Genomic DNA, 19,127 nt, shown 5'->3' on the forward strand with positions numbered 1-19,127 from the left:
GTGTGCATGTGCAGATCTACATATCATATCATGTTCTGCATTTCTCAATTTTCCCCATTCTTTTTGACCAATGTGACTTTTTCCAAAATTTCCGTAGATTGTAATTCCTTCTCCTTTTCTCCCACCCCTTCTTCTTTGTGTCATGTAAAATCACAACATGACAAAACAACAAACAAAAAAGACACATATAAAAGCCTACATGCACAGTATCAGTCAGAACCTGAAATGCAACTTCTATGTACAAGCTCTGAAGTTTGCTTTGAAAACAAGCCCTACAGTTTGCTATCTGGTTCTCATACCGGTCTTCCTCGGTCGCCCTTGTCTCCCTTTGCACACTTGCAAGGTCCATCCACTGAGGTGACTGGTCCGGCGGGACCGGGAGGTCCCTGTCAGGGACATCATCAAACACTTAGTACACCATGTCCACAACAGGCTTTCAGCACATCAATATCAATTTCATTACTTTTCAGAAAAAAGAAACTGTAATGATCTGTTTTGTTTTCCTCGTTAAACCGTATAAAAGTAATACACATCTGATTAAGTAAATAAAGATCTGCTTCATTATATTTAACAATACCTGTGTGTAAGGAAATATAAATATGCATACTAGACAATGTCAATGTGTGTATGCATAAGTACAAATGTGTGTGTTTGTGTGTACGAGTTAGTTTGCATGTGTGTGTGTGTGTGCATGTGCATGCATGTGTGTGTGATGTGTGCATGCGTTCAGAAGTTCATGTGGTCAGTATGCATGTATACATGATGAAAAATGGGAGGTGGGGGTTGGGGGTGTGAGGTGCTTGTGTGTGCACATTCATTTGAAGAAAAATGGCTATTTCCTGAACCAAAAAGAACAGGGATAAATGGTGACAAAATGCTATTAATCTAATCTCTGTGTGTAATTCAATATATGTGCACAATATTTTTTGTGTGTATTTGCATGCATGCACGGATGCATATGTGCATGTAGTTGCACATGTGCATACATGCAGGCAAGTGTGTGTGTGTGTGTATTAAAGTAATCTTGAGCAGATGATTATGTGCATGTGAACAAGTATGTGAATGTGTGTGTGTGCACAAGTGCATGTGTGTGTATGCATGTGTGTATTGCTTGAGTTAAAGTTTACTTGTTTCATACTGTGCACATTCACTCTGAAAGTTGCAGATGAATACAAAAAGAAACAGAAGAAGACGAAGGCTGCGTGGCAATACAGAAGAGTTCAGTTACACTGTCCTATATTGCAGAGTTACATGATCAATGATTCAACATCAAAAGCAAAGAATAAAGCAAACAACAGTAACAGAAGGAAGTAAAAAAATTTTTTTCCAAACATTAAAAAAAGAGTTTTATTTAGATTTACTGAATAACTTTAATGAAACAATGAAAGGAATGTGTTAGTCATTCCACCGATTAAGCGCATTTGATAGAATTAGTTTTAAAAAAAATAAAAAATAAAAAATAAAAAAAAAGGCTCGAGGAACTAACTTGAAGGGATGAGTTTTGTCCTTCCCAATTCCAGCTTACTTCGTAAGATTAAAATGAAAAGCATTCTGGATTAGTGCATGATTCTGTATGAAGTTTTCAGGACTGATGGAAAGATTTATGTCCTTCCCTTGTCACTGAGGAATTCACAAGACATCTGACCATCAAAAATATTAGATGAAGAAAAAGAAAAGAAAAGAAAGAACATAAAACAAAGCATCTTTTTTTTTTTTCATATTTCCCCCTGCACACATTTTCCAAGTCTTGGTCTTCTTAAAATAACCAACATCAGTAAAATCTAGGTTGAAAGAAATGAAGACCATTTCAAACATTTTGCTTTTATTCAGCACATAAAACAAACTGATGAACTAAACAGACACATGAACAAACAGAAAAAAGTTGAGCATTTAGCAAGCATAGAAGTATTTGACACATGTTCAGCAGAAGCCATCTGGTAAACTAAAATAAAAATTAAGATAAAATAAAAAGAAATCATCCACATCAATTACTGAGAACCAAAGCAGACAAAAACTGACACAATTAGAAAACAGAAGAAAATAAATTGGTGTTGATGCAGTCAACAGACAGGAAGGCAGCCTGGGTGCAGCAAATAAAGAATAATATCAACATCAAAACAAAAGATACATGCTGTCAGATAACCAAGAGAGAACAAAGTGTCATTAATTTAGTACAAGTCTGTTAATCAAACACAAAAATAGACATTCTCAGGGGAGCACACTCCAGTCTTGGCAACCCTACTGAGACACAATTCTCACAGACCAGATTCCCTGTACGAAGAAATTCACAAAGAAGAAATCAAAGGTTTTTGAGCCTGGTTCATGGGGCAGGCTTAACAAATATAAAGCATTAACAGTTCAACTGCCAGGAAACCTTGTGAAGATGCCAATGAAGAGTCCATGAATTATAATGCTTAACTGGACTTTAAACATAATAACATGAATAAAAAAACAACAACTGGACTTGCAGTGATGAAGACAGAGAGAGGTTTATATCTGAAAAGTGCATAATAATAATTAAACCATTTGACAGAATTCTTATGTTTGAGATGATTAAAGTACAAGTAGTGCCGAAAAAGTTTTAGAAATACAGTATAAGAATGTAAGCAAGTCATGTGAACAAGAGAGAGAGAGACAGACAGAGAGAGAGAGAGAGAGAGAGAGAGAGAGAGAGAGAGAGAGAGAGAGAGAGAAAGAGAGAGATGAAATGTATTTGGATACAATGCTGCTGTTCAAATTGGACTGACATGCATAGTACAGGCTGAAAAAAGCAGTTTGCATGTTATGAATAAAATGTTCTGAAATTAACGAAACTGATTCACAAAAAACCTGCAAGTCTGGATGTCAATGACTGTATTTTTAATTGTTACAGCTTTTTATGTGGAAATGATTAAGACTGAAGAGTGCTGAAGATTTACTTTTTGACTCACTTGTGTAAACAAAAGCGAGTCCATATCTATTTATTCTTTCATCAGTTGCAGATGTGATGATGAAAGAGAGTTCCCTTTGTCAATATTTCTTGTTAATTCTGTTAGTACTCTGTATATCTGTCATTGTATTTCTTAAATTTGTAAACATTTGTCATCATATGCCTTTCATTTTTGCAAATGTAGACTAGGTAGGTTACAATCAAAGATTCATTCAACAGAGAAAATGAACATAAAAATACAGGAAAAAGAAGAAAAATACAGGAACAAAATAATGATAAAAAGTAAACTTCTATTATCAGTCATGCGCTGCTTCTGTGACACATGAGAAACTGATTAATTAAGAGATTTTCTACAGCAAAAAGTAAAGAAAATAAACTTTGTTGTCACACAACTGCCTACCTGCCTACAAAATGTCATGCATGTCCACAGTGAAGAGCTACAAGGGGAGACTACCTAGTTAGCATGCAATGCTGATGGCAGGAGACTGGCAGGGGGTTTAAACCTGTAACTCACCACAGGGCCTACATCGCCCCTGCTTCCTTTCTGGCCTTCTGCACCACTGGGGCCAATTGAACCCTACACAAGGTGGGGTTACAGTTATGGCAACGGGATGAAAAAGTGCAATCTAATGCTATGAGACAACCAATAGGACCAGGAAAGTAAAGGGATAATGGGACGACAACGGGTGATTCTAATCAGTACATAATGAACATTCTTACTGAAACCTGCAGGAGAAGCCAGTCTGACGATGAAATAAACAAGTTGCAGAATCAGTATTAGGACTTAAAAAAAAAAGTCAGCCAGCCTTCAAAATATGCCATTTCTTGTAGCTGTTATGGTGGATGTGTGGATCACAACTGAAATCTGTCAATAAACAGTTGTTGAATTTGTCATTCTTGCTTATAAGCATGCACAGTACTCTGTGCCTGACAAATATACTATCAACTGCTCAATTCCCCCTTCTTCCTTTTCCCCCCTTCTTTTCTTTTCATGGTGCAGTGACACCTGCTAAAACCAACCAACCAACAAACAAACAAAACAAAAAACCAACAAAAAAACACAAAACTGAATTTGTATATGAGCATAAATTCAAATTAAAAATTTGTGATTTTTACTAAAAATTGTTTGATTCAAAAATGAGTGTGAAACACCCTGGCATATATATATATATATATGAATCCAATTCAAAAACTACTGTTGACAATGAAAACATGCGTTTCCCAATCTGTGTTGTTTTTTTCAGGAAAGAACAGCTGAAGGTCATTTACTGAAACACTACACATAGACAAATAAATAACTGGTTTCAAATGAGTCATTAGGAAAGGCAAACACAGCATTTTAGCTCTGCAATACCAAAAGAACTTATTATTTTGTTATACAGAACAAACAAACAAACAAAAAAACCCTGTTGGAATACAAGTGGATTTTTTTTTTTTTTTAATGCTGCCTGTTAAACAAACTTGGAAATCAATTTCTTCAAAATACTGAAGGCACTTTGTTTTTGTTACATGTTAAACAAATTTGGAAATCCATTTCTATTTGAACGGTTAATCAGACATGAAAACAAAGCCAGGTAAGGACTGAAGATAGCTAATAAGAATCTGTCTGGCCAGTATTTGTAAACATTTGTCATCATATGCCAAACTATCTGTTACTCTCAGACATGTCGATAATCAAAGAATGATGGTGCCAGAGATGTTAATTTGGTGGTTAAATAATACCCAGGGATGCTGATAAAACCACAATAAACTGTGGTTCTGTGTGTTAAACTGTTTATGTAAAAATATATAACAGAAAATCTGAAGTAGGCAACTCTTTTTCTTGTTGTAGTGGTTTGGAGAGGGAATACTTTGGAAAATAAGCAAATAGTCATGTAGTCCTACTGGAAAGGAAAATCCACAAATGAAAGCTTGATTTGAATGCAACACACTAAATGCAAATTACAACCCTTAAAGAAAGAGACCAATACACACCAAGACACAATAAAATTGTACAAAATGAAAAGCAGAACTAGAAATAGAAATATCAAATAAACTTGAAATCAATATCTAATTTTCAAGTGCTGAACATCCCTTCCTGTCCTACGGTGAGGTAGAAATGAAGGGGGATCTAAAATCTGTTCTTTAGGTATTAATAGGAACCTAACTCAGTAAATACACACAGTTATTTTGTGATTTAGCAACTGAAATTTGATCTTCAACTGCTTTCTGTTTTGAAAATATCTTGTTGTGAACCATTTCCCATTGAATCAAAACGTATATTAATCAACATGCCCATTTTTAAGCAGAATGTACACTGGGCATCATTGTATATATGTTTTAGTAAATTTAAAGGATACCAGCAAGACAAATAAAAGTGCACACTATATGTGCAATTGCAGAAATACTGTTGCAATGTGAATTACAGCTGAAGGTGACCAACAATTTGCAAAACAGCTGGAAGCTATACTGTTCCACATATTTCGGACAACATGCTGTCATCTTGGTACTCTCAATATCATCCACAAAATAAAACACTGTCCTTGGATTTTCAGAATATTTGTCGACTACTACTTTAAAAAAAATTTGTAAGCATAAAAAATGCACTGTACAACTTCAAAGTGTTAGATAAGCACAAATCTACATGTCACCGGACCCCTTCAAAGACAATACATCACTTGTTCCATCACAACAATACCAACATTTCACTACAAAAAGTGCAAAAGGAGACACCACCACAGTCTCTCTCCTAGCAGGGGAGGCAACCTGCAGAAAGAGAAGGAGGTCATGCATTGCAAGAAATACACTTACTGGTAAACCAATGGAGCCTGGAGTACCCATTTCACCTTTTTGTCCCTGGCAGAAACAACACAGCACAGTAAGGCACAGCTTCACAGCTATAGCGTGACACATTGGCAACGCTGTTATCTAACGACATCCAAAAAGCACGGTCACAAACATACACTGACACTGTCACTGATGTGAGTTACACAGTTCAAACATCAAGTAGGAAGCAGAAAAAAATGTGCATGCATGTGTATGTGTATGAGTGCATACATGCATATGAGCATGTGCACACCTGTGCATTGGGCTTGGATACTGCATGGGGCTTGGATATAACGGACAGAAGGAAATGACAGGGCTGAAAAAAGTGATGTGAGAGAATGAGGGTTGGAGCATCATGAGTACAGTATGCATGGGCACACATCACACAGTGAGGAATGAAGAGAATTACCTCAGTTCTTTAATCCGAGATTATGGTCTCAGTCTGTCCCTGTTTTATCTTTAAAATTATAGTGATACTTGGTTTTAATTCCTTCAAAATGTTCATGAGATGTGCTTAATCCATCTATAAACATTCATTAACATTTACCATTACAATATATATATATAAAACACAGATGAAATCTTTTTTAATGGTATCTTTAAATTCCATGTCTGGAAATCATGCACAAAATTACTGAACATCCACTCTTTTTCACAAATATGGACAGGAAGTTCACACAGAACACTTACAATGTCCCCTTTTAAGCCCACAGGTCCTCGATCACCCTGCAAGTACCAATCACCACTTGGTAATGCAACACTGCCAAACAAGAAAACTAATTCTTATCTAATATATGAGAGAAAGAACTTTGTTTTGGGTTTCTCTGGAGAAAATTGAGAATGCTAATAACTGATTTTCTGAAGTAAGTTACTGCTCTTACTATACTCTTCTTAGAATTTCAGAAGATTCAAATTCATGAAAGTGTGTACTGGAAATGATTATAATTAAAAGATACCAGTTGCAGTTGAAAATAATGGACAATATGTTTGCTTTTAATATTTTATGAACATACCTGTTAAAAAGTTTCTTTTAATCTCCCCCCCCACCCCACCCTCTCCCCCTCCCCTAAAAAATCCCAACCAACCAAATAAAAACAGTAAGGACACTAACTTGGATAGGCTAAATTTATCATAATTTTCAGGAAAAGCAATCAAACAACTGGCTCAGAAAACATTTACATATTAAGAGCCAGAAACCTGTATGATTAAAATGAGACTGCATAGTCTGCAATTTTCTTATTTACCCAAGTGCACTGATGAGGAAAGACTTCACAACACCAACAGTACCTTAATACCCGGGGGTCCTTGTAATCCCATGGGTCCCTGATAAGCAAACCAATAGAAAACCAGCATTCAGATACATGTTCTCAGTGTGTAACGTTAACCATAAAAGAGCCCTGATATTTCCTTCCCATTCCAATTTCTCATTTCCATAAGATACTGAATTTTCAAGACTACCAAAGAACAAAAGTGTTCAAACTGTCAATTCAGAACAAGATATGAAGATGAAGAGATAACCAACTGACGACCCCAAGCACAAGTTTTCTTCCAATGGATGGCAGACATAACATAAGGTGAGGAAACTATCTGTTTGTTTTTTGTTATTGACATGATATACTGAAATGATGGACTAGGAAATTACGAAAACAAAATGCTTGGGGGAAAAAAATGCTTGAAGACCTTTACCAAATCTCTTGTAATAAAACTGCCGGAAAAGGTTGTCGGACAGCTTACAAATAAAGCCTTTTCCAAAACATATAAGATATCCACAATTTCAAACATCCACAGTTTCAAATATCCCACAAACACATGATACTACATCCACAGAAAAAAAATTGCGAGAGAGAAAGAGTGAGAGAGAGACAGACAGACAGAAAGACAGACACCGTCACAGACACAGAAACTGATAGAGCTAATCTCTGAATGCTGATTTCCATATATTTAGGTGTTTTTTTGTTTTTGTTTTTGTTTTGTTTTTTTGGTGTGTGTGTGTGTGTGTGTGTGTGTGTGTGTGTGTGTGTGTGTGTGTGTGTGTGTGTGTGTTTAACACATGCCCTTATTATCATTATCATTGTTTTTGCCTTACAAGTTATTCCTTTTTCTATTCTCTCAGGTGATACAACTAGTCCAGCGCAAACAACTGACCCAACCTTTAGATAACCAAAGTCCTGTGCAGACACCACTAACTCACCATCGGTCCAGGAGGACCTGGGGGCCCGGGAAGCTGAAAAAAAACAGGGAACTGTTCACCCGACACCCTTCTGACATCATGCCCTCACCCCTGCATGCCAAACATGCAGGTAGGGTTTTTTTTTCAGAATCAATCAGACTTATGAACCAACCAATGACAACAACCTCAGTATTCAATGTAGGAAAATATCTGCAGTCACTGCCGTTTTGCCAGAAACCTTACTGGTTCTATTTAATTTTCTTGGAATTAATTATACATTTTGTGGTGCACACTGTTTTCAGGTTATGCCTGACAGTCTATTATTTGTGTACACCCACAATGCTGAAACAAGTGTTGATAAGATTATCAACTGATCCTAATTAAGACTATCCTTAAACCACCAGTCTGGTAGCAATAGAACATCAACCACCATGTATAATGTCCTGACAAAAAAAACAGAAAAAGGACATTGACATGTCCACCGAAAGAGCAACTGAGAACAATGTTGGAAACATAAATGAGACAAGACTGACCACTGTCGATCAAGAACTAAGGAAAGATGGAAATCCTCTTACCCCTTCACCACTGCCGCCTCCTCCCTCTACCACGCCTGGCTCTCCCTAGCAACACACAAACAAAACAGTAAGCATTAGTTCCTGGACATGCAACACATAAGCTCACAACAACTAAACAAGCTGACATCTGACTATCAGCAACAACCCTTCAATGACACCGAACACAGACAAGCAAATATAGCAACGAAACTTGTTACTCTGTCCTGGAGGTGTGCCCAACTGACAGTTTTTCTCCTTCACTGGCAAAAGCATCAGAATCTTTACAAGGTAGAGATAACTTCGTTCAATCCCACAAAACACCACTCAACAAGATCTTGATTTCGACTATCCCATTCCAGCTCCAACCATAAAATAATTATATATTATATATATGGCGCGTGTGTGCCTGCCTTTAAAGTTCAATAGCAAACTATTTATGCTTTATATTCAGTTTAAGACCGACATTACCGGTTTTCATTTTATGAAAGTTTCTTAATATACGTTCTGGACAACACAACAGTTACTCTAATTAAGTTTTGAGGCACTGACTTCTGGCTCCGTGACACTGTCAATTTTGACAGAAAAAAGGGTAAAAATCACCATGAGGGAACTGAAATCAACGCCATTCTAAATTATGGTAGCGATAGCACAAACCAAACAGGACTAAAACTGAACAGGTCACAAGTGGATGCCTGACAGTCTGATGCAGACAGAGAACTCACAGGGGGGCCAGGAAGGCCTGGGGGTCCGATCATGCCTGGTAACCCTGCCGGTCCTGTTTCTCCTTTGTCTCCCTTGAGACCAGGGACGCCCTACACAGTGATCCGACAAGCGCCAGTAAACACCTCATCTCACAACCAGTTTCGCCATCCACACCTTATCTAAAACGCTTCCATCTCTTGTTGCATCATTCAGTCTTCAGTCTTCATGCCAGAAATTTGAGAGAAAATCATGCATGAAAGATGTACATGCAAAATGAAGTTCAAGAACGACTGAAACCGTTAACCGTTTGGCAATGTCAGTAAATCTTCATAAATTATTTACCGAGATAAGATTTTCAGTATAAAATGATGAAAAAAATCCTTCAGAAAAGAAAGCTGATTTTGATGTGATTTTTCTTTTAATTGGTAGATGACAAATCACGCTTTAAAATACTGATAAATTCACCCATATTCGCATGATGTACAAACAACAATTTTGAAAAAATGCCAAGTGGCCCACATCAGTATGCCAACAACGCACTGAAACACTAAACAACAAATTTCTGCTTAATAACGGAGGTTTATCATTGGAATGCTGCTTTATTAAGTGTACACATATCCGTAGTTCTACCACACTGCTTTAACCCCTCACGTTCAAATGTATTTCCTAGTGACAATGGTGACAAACAAAAGAAGACATGCATCCACTCATGCACTCACAGGTTTGCCTACGATACCGTCTTTGCCGTCACGTCCATTCTTGCCTGACGTTCCTGCTTCTCCCTTTTGTCCCTGCAAGGTGCCAGGGGCAGGCTTTGAATGGGCACAACACCATGCTCAAACTTAACAGCAAACCTTTGTCTATTACTCATTTTTACAGAGAGAAGTTCAAATCTCATGCTCAGGCTTTGCTCTGACTACCACCACACATGATACTAGACCTCCCCTCACTATTCCTTGCTCTTTAAATGCACTCCAAGACTATATGAAATACCTCTTTGGATTCCATGCGAAGAATTTGAGAGAAGTATTAAACTTCATGCAAAATGTGTGTGCAAAATATTGTGCAAAATATAGTGTATGACTTTAACAGAAAGACAGAGAGAGAGAGAGGCCTATTCAGAATGTCCTTGTCAATGCATATAGGTATATATATGTTCACAGAATATGCCGTTTACAAAGAAAAATCCTTTTACCTGCGAAATCTAAGGTTTTAACTGTGACGAGCTTTCAGTCTACTCTGAAGACTTTCGCCGGGCTGCTTGATCTCGGTTATGTCATACAAAAGTGAAGACGAACGTATGCTGTAGCGTTTTAATAGTCCATAAATCTGATACATTTTCCTTTCAAACAAGAAACTCAAGAATACTGACTAACTAAGCCTTGAGCACTTATAAAAGCAAGCACATTTGGCACTATCTTCAGTCAAACTTTTTTTTCAGTGTCCCCCCCCCCCCCCCCCCCCCCCAATATATAAAGATGCTACGTTTGTGTGGAATTACGATAAAAGCTGCTCTGTTTGAATGACAACTGATCCCGTCACTCCCGATTGTGCGGAAGCTGATAAAAAAAAATGTTAAACCGCAGCAATGGCTAACAATTAACCATGTCACGAGGAGAAGCGACAAATTCATTCACAAATGACGAAATCTATTCATTCAGTATCTTCCATCAAAGGATTTAAACTGAGACTGCGTCAGGAATGGAACAACTTAAGGATAACACCCAGTTAAGATATACACCTTATATTGTATGCAACGATAACGGTCCACATAAAGAGGCAGCAAGTCATGGCCCCGGCAGTGAAAGTCGACTCTGAGAGAACACCAAAGCTCGACACAGCTACAGTAACAGTTTCTATATACTACAAATATTTTCTGTTTTCTCGTTGCCCATTTCTCTCTTCGAAGATAATCGATACGAAAGGAAAAACGAAAAGAATCAAAGAACAAAACAAGGAAATAATGTGAGGGAAAAACTGAGTAACACTAAGTGGTGATGAGAGAGAGAGAGAGAGAGAGAGAGAGAGAGAGAGAGAGAATTTCTATCAAATCAGTAAAATCTCACAAGAATGGAAGAGAAAGTACTGGTTACAAAGGACTGACTTAATTTCCTCAGCTTTTCCGCAGGTGTTGCACAAACTGTCTAATAATTAAATTTGACTAAATATAATCCACAATTCTCTCCATAAATGCTTTCCAGTATACGCCCAGACAGTTGGGCTATGTCAACCCCTCCCCACTTCTCTCCCACATCGCCACATAATATGCAATTTGTTTCGAAACTGCCACAATCACGTCAGCGTTTAACTACCGAAGAGAAAAAAAAGATCACGAAAATTATTCTCTTCTCTTACTGACCACTGTTACTTCTCTCCCAAGTATGCACACCAAAACTTCATTAAAACAAATTTCTGGATCGCACAGCACCATGTTACAAAGACTACCCGCCGATGTGGCGAAATGGTTAGCTTCGCGGACTGACGACCGGGTTGACGCAGATTTGAGCCCTATCAAAAGTCTTTGGGCGTGTTGCTCAAATTTCGTGACCAACACTGCTGGTGCGTGTATCTCAGTCTGTTTGACGCCTGAATATATTATGTGGTTGACGACTGGATTTATACGGAGAGCACAGTCTAGTCAAGTGGTCCCAAACCTAAAGAGCTCGACTCCCAAAGCAGCATCTCCAACACCCCACCATCACTCATCATCATCGAAATAATTATAGAAAACAAATCATCTCAAATTCTGGGGTACACACACACACACACACACACACAGAGAGGTCTGCCTGATCCATGTAGTTGACTAGACTTCTATATACTTCTATGTATTCGTATCTGTGACTACTGAAATTAACAGATAAAAATGGTTGAAAAAAAAAGTACAAAATACCAGAAAGAATAATGCACTTGAAAAATAAGGTTTTATGCTGTAAGTCAGAAGACGATCGTATGCAAAAAAAGAACATCTATCTATGATTTCCTCAGTTCGAACCGACTTCAGCAAGACTATAAGACTACAGAGAAGTGACTGAGCAATTCAAAATATGAAGCATGCGACAGTGACAGAAGAGAGGTAGAAAGTCTACGCTGGAAACAGAAACATTACAGACTGTCATGAAGATGTGAAGATGTAGGTGACGTGATAAAGCTAAGGCGGCAGAAGTGTGCGGGCTGCCCTACCTGCTGACCTGGAAGCCCTAAGGCTCCTTTGGGTCCTGGGGGTCCTGGGACACCGTCACGTCCTGGTGGGCCTTGAGGGCCAGGAAAGCCCATAAAGGTGGCCTTGCCCTTCTTTCCTCGGCGACCCTACGGGTACAGTGCAGCGCACGTTATGCCCATTACTCCAGTCATCTAGCTTGGCTATTATTCTTGGCATCCAATTAGGCTGTTACTCTTTACATCCAGTTTGATCAGTTTCTCTTCAGTTTTATCGTGAGTCACATTAACATTGTCGCTGAATAATAAGAAACTTTTCTTTATCTGGATTTCACAAGATTTTATTTATGATGCGCTGAACAAGAAATCTTTTCCATTACAGTTAAAAACCAGACAATCAAATAAAATGAAAAGAAATGCACAAATGTGAAAACAAGATTTCATCTTCAAAAGAAGAAATGCATTAGCCAAGACACAGGTAAGAATTTAACCCAATGCATCAATCACTTTAAAATGCACGAACCGACTTTTCTTTTTTTACAATCCATGCTCTCAATCCAAACAAGAATCAAATCATACAATGAAGTTAAAGTAAGGTGAAAGAAAACTGCTTGTCATGTCAACACAAGGGGGGTGGGAAGGGGAGGGTGAAAGATTTCACGGGAGGAACAGTACCCACAAGATCGTAATGATAAAAAATGCAGTTATTGGGTAAAATTCTTTGTTTCTTGATCAGCGTGACGCAGAGAGAGAGAGAGAGAGAGAGAGAGAGAGAGAGAGAGAGAGAGAAATTGAGAGAGAAATAGAGAGAGAGATGGACAGAAACAGATATTTATCAGAGTATATCAACCGCTGTCTGATCGCGAATGAATGTGTTTTCCAAAGCACGAGGATACCAACGACTGTGGACGCTGACTTCTAAGACTGAGATAAAATTATGATTTGTAATCGTTACACAGATAACACTGGAAAAAAGAATTTTTTTTAAACCGAAAGAAAACGCCTAAAATCATATAAACACGCAGTGCTGTTCCAACACAAACTTTAGCAATATTTGCATAATGTTACGCTTCCGTCTGCATGCAGGTGCTCAGAAAAAAACAGGCTGCCAACACTTCAGCACAGAGTCAGTTACCAAAACTCAAAAGGAAACCATCAAAACCACCAATGCAGAACTGCAAGTGCAATACAGTGAAAACGTAGTGTCTAATCCTTCTGTTCCTTTCAGTCTCTAGTGCGCGCGCGCACACACACACACACACACACACACGCAAGCACGATGAAAGCAAGGCTAATGACAACAGTCACACTGTGCATTCCGACTCCCATCACAAACGTCTGTGACTATATTTTCTTTGGCTTTAAGGGAGCACAGTCAGTAACGCTTATTATCTGTATTCTGTCAAAATAAAAAGCAGTACCTTATTCTCTGCATTCTATCCAAAAAAGAAAAACTGGGTATAAACAAACTGTCTTTGCTGCACACGTCGCCGTAACTGGCCCCACAAGGTGTCCCATTTACTGTTGTCTGTTGGGAAGTTACCAGTAAAACTGCATGGGCATAAGCTGTCTCTTTACACACATGATTATTCCTGTTGTGACAACACATTGACTAAACTGTCTACCCTGTCCCAAACCCAACTGCACCCCCCCCCCGCCCCGTGTGTGTGTGTGTGTGTGTGTGTGTGTGTGTGTGTGTGTGTATGTGTGTGTGTGAATGAATGAATGAATGAAAATAACGGCACAGATGTAAAACAAAACTGTTCACGGGCCTTTCATTTTTGTGGCGAGATATGATAACAAAAAAAAAAAAAGAAAAAAAAAAAGATTAAATCAAAGACAGACGAAACTAAATAATTTTATATCTAACGCGAGGTCGGTCCTGTACTTTTGACACAAAATAAGAAGAATCAATGTCACAAGTAATAAAAAGGCCGTGGAAGTTCATCGTGTGTGTCTGTAGGATTCTCTGTCTGTGATGACCATCATCAACAACTTGTGGAGGAGAAATGTGAACAGATGCAGAGGAAACATTTCTTGGTCTGGCATTGGAAAGGCCACACTTTGTTTAAAAATGAATCAAATAAATACCACGAGACAGACTACTGTATGAATACCACAAGGGCAGAGAAACAATGCACATGAGAAGGGCAGGATACACTTGTGACGACGAGATTGCCCAGACCGCTCAGGACGGAACAAGAAGGAAACCTGTTGTTGATGACCCATGCTCTCAAAAGAAGTTAGAGGCCCAACTAAGCGTAGATGAAAAGTAAACACACCACATAATCACAAGAGCTCCGGAAAGGTACGGACCTGTTCCTTCAAGTCTTGCATACTAACCGAAGGGTAACATTATGCATTGATGACAAGAGCTAAGTGTTCGTTGAACTGAATTGAGACATTACTTCGTCATTGGCAGGCTGTATCCCTCCTTTTGCTGCTGGTTTTGCAAATTATAAGAAATTAGATAATATTTCGACTTGACGTTCGTATTAATTTCTTAACACGATTACCCTTCTGAAACCCCGTTAAATCAACTGCCCACTTCCTTTGTGCAGCGTGTCCACCGAATCATTCTCAATTAAAGGTTTCTGTGTAATGCATTTTCGTAATTCGTATTTCATCATTTGACAAAGAAATTGTGAAACACCCAAAACTGCACAATGAAGAATGTAAATCTGTTCATTGTTTAAGTGAAAATAAAACTTGTAACATAAATATTTACTCGACTGAAATTCATAATGTCTTTGATGTAAACTAACGCGCAGAAATACTTATGGTTTGTATAAAATGTGTTTGGTCTGCAAGCGATAACAAGCATTATCACGAACACGGGGATGACAGTAAGCATCTCTCGACAGTGAGACGCAAATTTCATGACGATTTTCCCGACTTTGGCATTATTGTTTATCGTCCGCTTGTCCACCGTATCATCTGCATACACAAAGAAATGAAGGAAGGTTATAAGATAGCGCACTATTAGGACAGAAAGATGACACTGGGTGATGGAGGTTGAAACCATAACAAATGTCTGCACCATGCAGCAAGTAACTCATTACTGAGGTCAAGACATAATGTTTATTATGACACGGCACAGGGACACGGCTGGTTGTACTAATGGTCCTCTGTTGAATTTGGTAGGAAAAACATGACCAAAGTCATTTGGATAGTCAAATGTGTTATCAAGATATGACACCAAAAGTACTGATAAACCAGACCATAATAATAATAACCATTGGTACAACGATGCCGTTCCCAGATATGATGACCTATAAAGATTAATCTACGAATGGGGGGATGGTATGAAGGAAAAATTGTGAGCTGGAAAGTGTGGTTTGTCAGGGATGATGGGCTGACAGGAGATGGAAGGGATGGGGGAGGGTGGAGGGAGGAGTGAGCCATGACAAACCTAAGGTTGTGGTGGACACCATGCTCAGTTATTTACCCGTTTTCCCCTCGCGCCCCTGTCCCCCTTCTCACCCTGAGGGCCTGCTGGTCCGCTGGGCCCCGGCACGCCCGGCATTCCGATATCTCCCTACACACACACACACACACACAGGGCGCCCCGCTCACATCGTGTGGCAACAGACCACGCCGGGCACGGCTACTGTTCCCGTGGACCCCACACATGGAACCATCACACATACAGCTCCAGATTTCACAGAAAACATACACGCGCGCGGCACTCATGTCCTCTCCCCTTCTCTCTCTTTTCTTTTCACCTTTAGCTTCCTACCCCCACCGATGATCTTCTGTCTCTGAAAGTACCACACACTTTCGTAATGGTTTAGCACGGAATTCAATTCTTCAGAGACTTTTCATTAAGCCGTCTAAAGTATAAAAATATCGTAAATATATTTTTGCCCACTGAAAAAGAATCACTGTGTCTGACGAAGGTGTTAAATGTTGAGATTTACTTTCAGCATCACTCCCCTGTTTCTCTGTTATGACATTTTCAGGTTTACAACAGTTTGGGTAATCTTTTGAAAATACGATGAACAATGTCGTTTTTTGTTTTTGTTTTACCAGTTGTTTTCTTGTGGGCTTTTTTTCTGACTTAACATGGGCTGTTTAACTACTTTTATCATTTCTAAACAATAATCGAAAAGTACTTATTCTTGGATAAATTTGAAAATATAAATGGTCCCATAATTTAATTCTCCCTATCAACTTGTAAACACCATTGCTGAAGAAGGTATCATGTCATCTGTAAGCAATTTTCAGTTGTAGAAAAGTTGTATTTTCTATATCTCAAAAACACAAAAGGTGCTTTTATTTACAAACAAAATAACGTTTGATATCTATTAACAATACACAACATACCTTTTACCATTTAGGCACTATATCCCTTTGCAGATGCAAACTGAGGATGAGACATGAATTCTGTTGATTTGCCGAAAACGCGTTTTTTTAAATGTCTTCTGATCACTTCGTAAATTAACAACGTCTCCCCTGGATTAGAAAACGCTTGTATTTGTTTTTCTTCTCGCTGATTTCTCTTAAAGTACTTCTCACCTTTTTATACCTGAAATGAACAGACTTTTCTAAACCTACTGGTATCTTTGATGTTGAACTAACTGCTTGAAAAATAACTAAATAATTCTTTATTAGGATCTGGCAGTCCAGGTTCCTTAAGAGCTGGCTGTGGTCTAAGCCCAATCCCTTTTCTCCCAAATTTGACAGTCCAGATAACTTGAATAACTTTTTTCTTCTTCTTCTTTTCCTTTTTGTTGTTGTTGAACAATTGGACCATTCACGTTGCTGGCAGAATAGCTTTGCGGGCTCTGCTTTAGCTGTTTTAGATTAGATTAATAATGGACTGAATTTGTCTGTCTTCACTAACTATGTAACCTGTCCGCCAATGGTGTGATGGACGGCGGTTTAGGGCAGAGTGACATATTATTAAATGGAGCCGGACAGACTGAGTTCCTTTCGTCCCTTTCTGCATTAAAAAACACACCAAACAAACAGAACAAAACAACAACAACAACAAAAACACTCCACCACCAACAAGATCTATCCCCACACTTCATACTTCAACAAGCGCAGGTGTGATGAAACCCCCACTCTTTTTTTAAATTTTTGTTGTTTAAAGTAACCTCAATAATGTAAGGAGACAGACAGACAGAGAGAGAGAGAGATGTGTCTTCTTGGTACCTGCAATACCCAAGCCAAGAAATCTTTGTTGCTTGTGTTTATCATGGTTTGGCATGCTCCAATGTCAGTTTGCTTGCTTTGTTTGGGGAAGCCCAGCTGGGCCTGCCGGGACGGGGCAGAGTGATGTCCTGTCATGACCTACCACAGGCTGTCTCTACTCACTGCCCCCGGGCTGTAATTCCTTTCTTTTTTTCTTCTTTTTTTCCTTTTTTTTTTTTGTTTAACCGGATAACACAATATCTCCTTTCTCAATGCTATTATGCAAATCAAACTATCCATCAAAAAGAAATTATTTCTTCCGAGTTACGTTTCAGTCGTGATGGATTATCTCACATTGATATATTGCATATATCTATCTGTCTCTCAGGTAAGTACACTATCACCATTTCCATTTCCACAACCAATATCGCCACACACACACACACACACACAGAGAGAGAGAGAGAGAGAGAGAGAGAGAGAGAGAGACTGTGTGAGTGTGTGTGTGTGTGTGTGTGTGTGTGTGTGTGTGTGTGTGTGTGTAACCGGTGATGATGACAAGTGTTAAGTCTCCAAAAACACATTGTTGTTCATGCTTTGATGAACAACCAACGAAATATATATCAAGACGTCTATGGTACACAATGAATATTTGAAATAAAAACGCTTCACGAAACGCAATGCAGACAAAAAGAAAACCAGGTGCACAGCAATGCAAATATATTTCAAACAATCCCAAACGTGAAAAGTATCGACGCAAACTGCAGGAAAGATGCTGCATACGATTCGTCCCACAGAGAACATGCACATGTCTATTTATAAAACAAAAACACAAAATATACAAAATATACTTAAACATGTATACAAAAACACGCACACTGAAAATTACAGAACAAAACAAAGCAATTGGTGTGTCAGAAAACAAAGCAGAACTAAAGTGAGATAGAAAAAAAACTTACCGTAAAAACGAAACACAGGGTGCACCAGAAAACAGCACAAAACTTGATAAACGGTAAATAAAAACAAGTGCACACTTTCCATCAGTCTCAATGTTTCTGAACAAAGAGCCAGCTGTGAACGAGGAGTGGGCTAAATAACGTCAAAAGTTGATGGTTGATTCCTGTTTTTGGTAGGCGAGTGATTGGAAATACAGCATATAGATTAAATCATTCACAGAAATACAGCATTAAGATTAAATCATTTTCTGTGATGAGTATTATGAATGAAGTGTGAAGGAAAACACTCTGGGTGAAACAATGAATCGTCAGGACTGATGAGAGACTGGGCTTGTGGACGGGGAGAGAGAGAGAGAGAGAGAGAGAGAGAGAGAGAGAGAGAGAGAGAGAGAGAGAGAGAGAGAGAGTTGAACTGCATAACTGTGTATAAACTGACGAGTAAGCGAGAGAGAGCAACACACACACACACACACACACACACACACACACACACACACACACATATATATATATATATATACAGCGACAGAAATGGAAAGGTCTGTATTCTAAAATCAAAATAAATATTTTTTAAAAAGTATCATGAGAGTTTGATACGACACCCTTTGGCGCATATAAATGAGAATCCTGTAGTTTTCTGTCGACATAAATGCAACATGTAACAGTCATGGCTTGTTAATACACACTTTCTCTCTCACACATAAGAAAAACAA

General features: G+C 38.5%; 1 protein-coding gene across 6 annotated transcripts in view; it reads right to left on the reverse strand.

Annotated features, from left to right (window-relative positions):
• LOC143282841 (uncharacterized) overlaps positions 1–19,127 on the reverse strand; it is a 146,847-nt gene that overhangs the window by 9,981 nt on the left and 117,739 nt on the right. For 4 of the 6 annotated variants that reach the window (XM_076588699.1, XM_076588673.1, XM_076588708.1 and 1 more), the window contains 11 exons: positions 15,768–15,857; positions 12,344–12,469; positions 9,880–9,951; positions 9,181–9,270; positions 8,480–8,524; positions 7,926–7,958; positions 7,022–7,057; positions 6,425–6,460; positions 5,720–5,764; positions 3,444–3,506; positions 300–386 (listed from right to left, as the gene is read on the reverse strand). In XM_076588699.1, the coding sequence (XP_076444814.1) occupies positions 300–386; positions 3,444–3,506; positions 5,720–5,764; positions 6,425–6,460; positions 7,022–7,057; positions 7,926–7,958; positions 8,480–8,524; positions 9,181–9,270; positions 9,880–9,951; positions 12,344–12,469; positions 15,768–15,857 (723 nt within the window). The remainder of the gene's footprint in view (positions 1–299; positions 387–3,443; positions 3,507–5,719; positions 5,765–6,424; positions 6,461–7,021; positions 7,058–7,925; positions 7,959–8,479; positions 8,525–9,180; positions 9,271–9,879; positions 9,952–12,343; positions 12,470–15,767; positions 15,858–19,127) is intronic. The other 2 variants (XM_076588691.1, XM_076588716.1) reach the window with 2 other exon arrangements.

The sequence above is a fragment of the Babylonia areolata genome, chromosome 1 (assembly GCF_041734735.1).
Source record: "Babylonia areolata isolate BAREFJ2019XMU chromosome 1, ASM4173473v1, whole genome shotgun sequence".
NCBI lineage: Eukaryota > Metazoa > Mollusca > Gastropoda > Neogastropoda > Buccinidae > Babylonia > Babylonia areolata.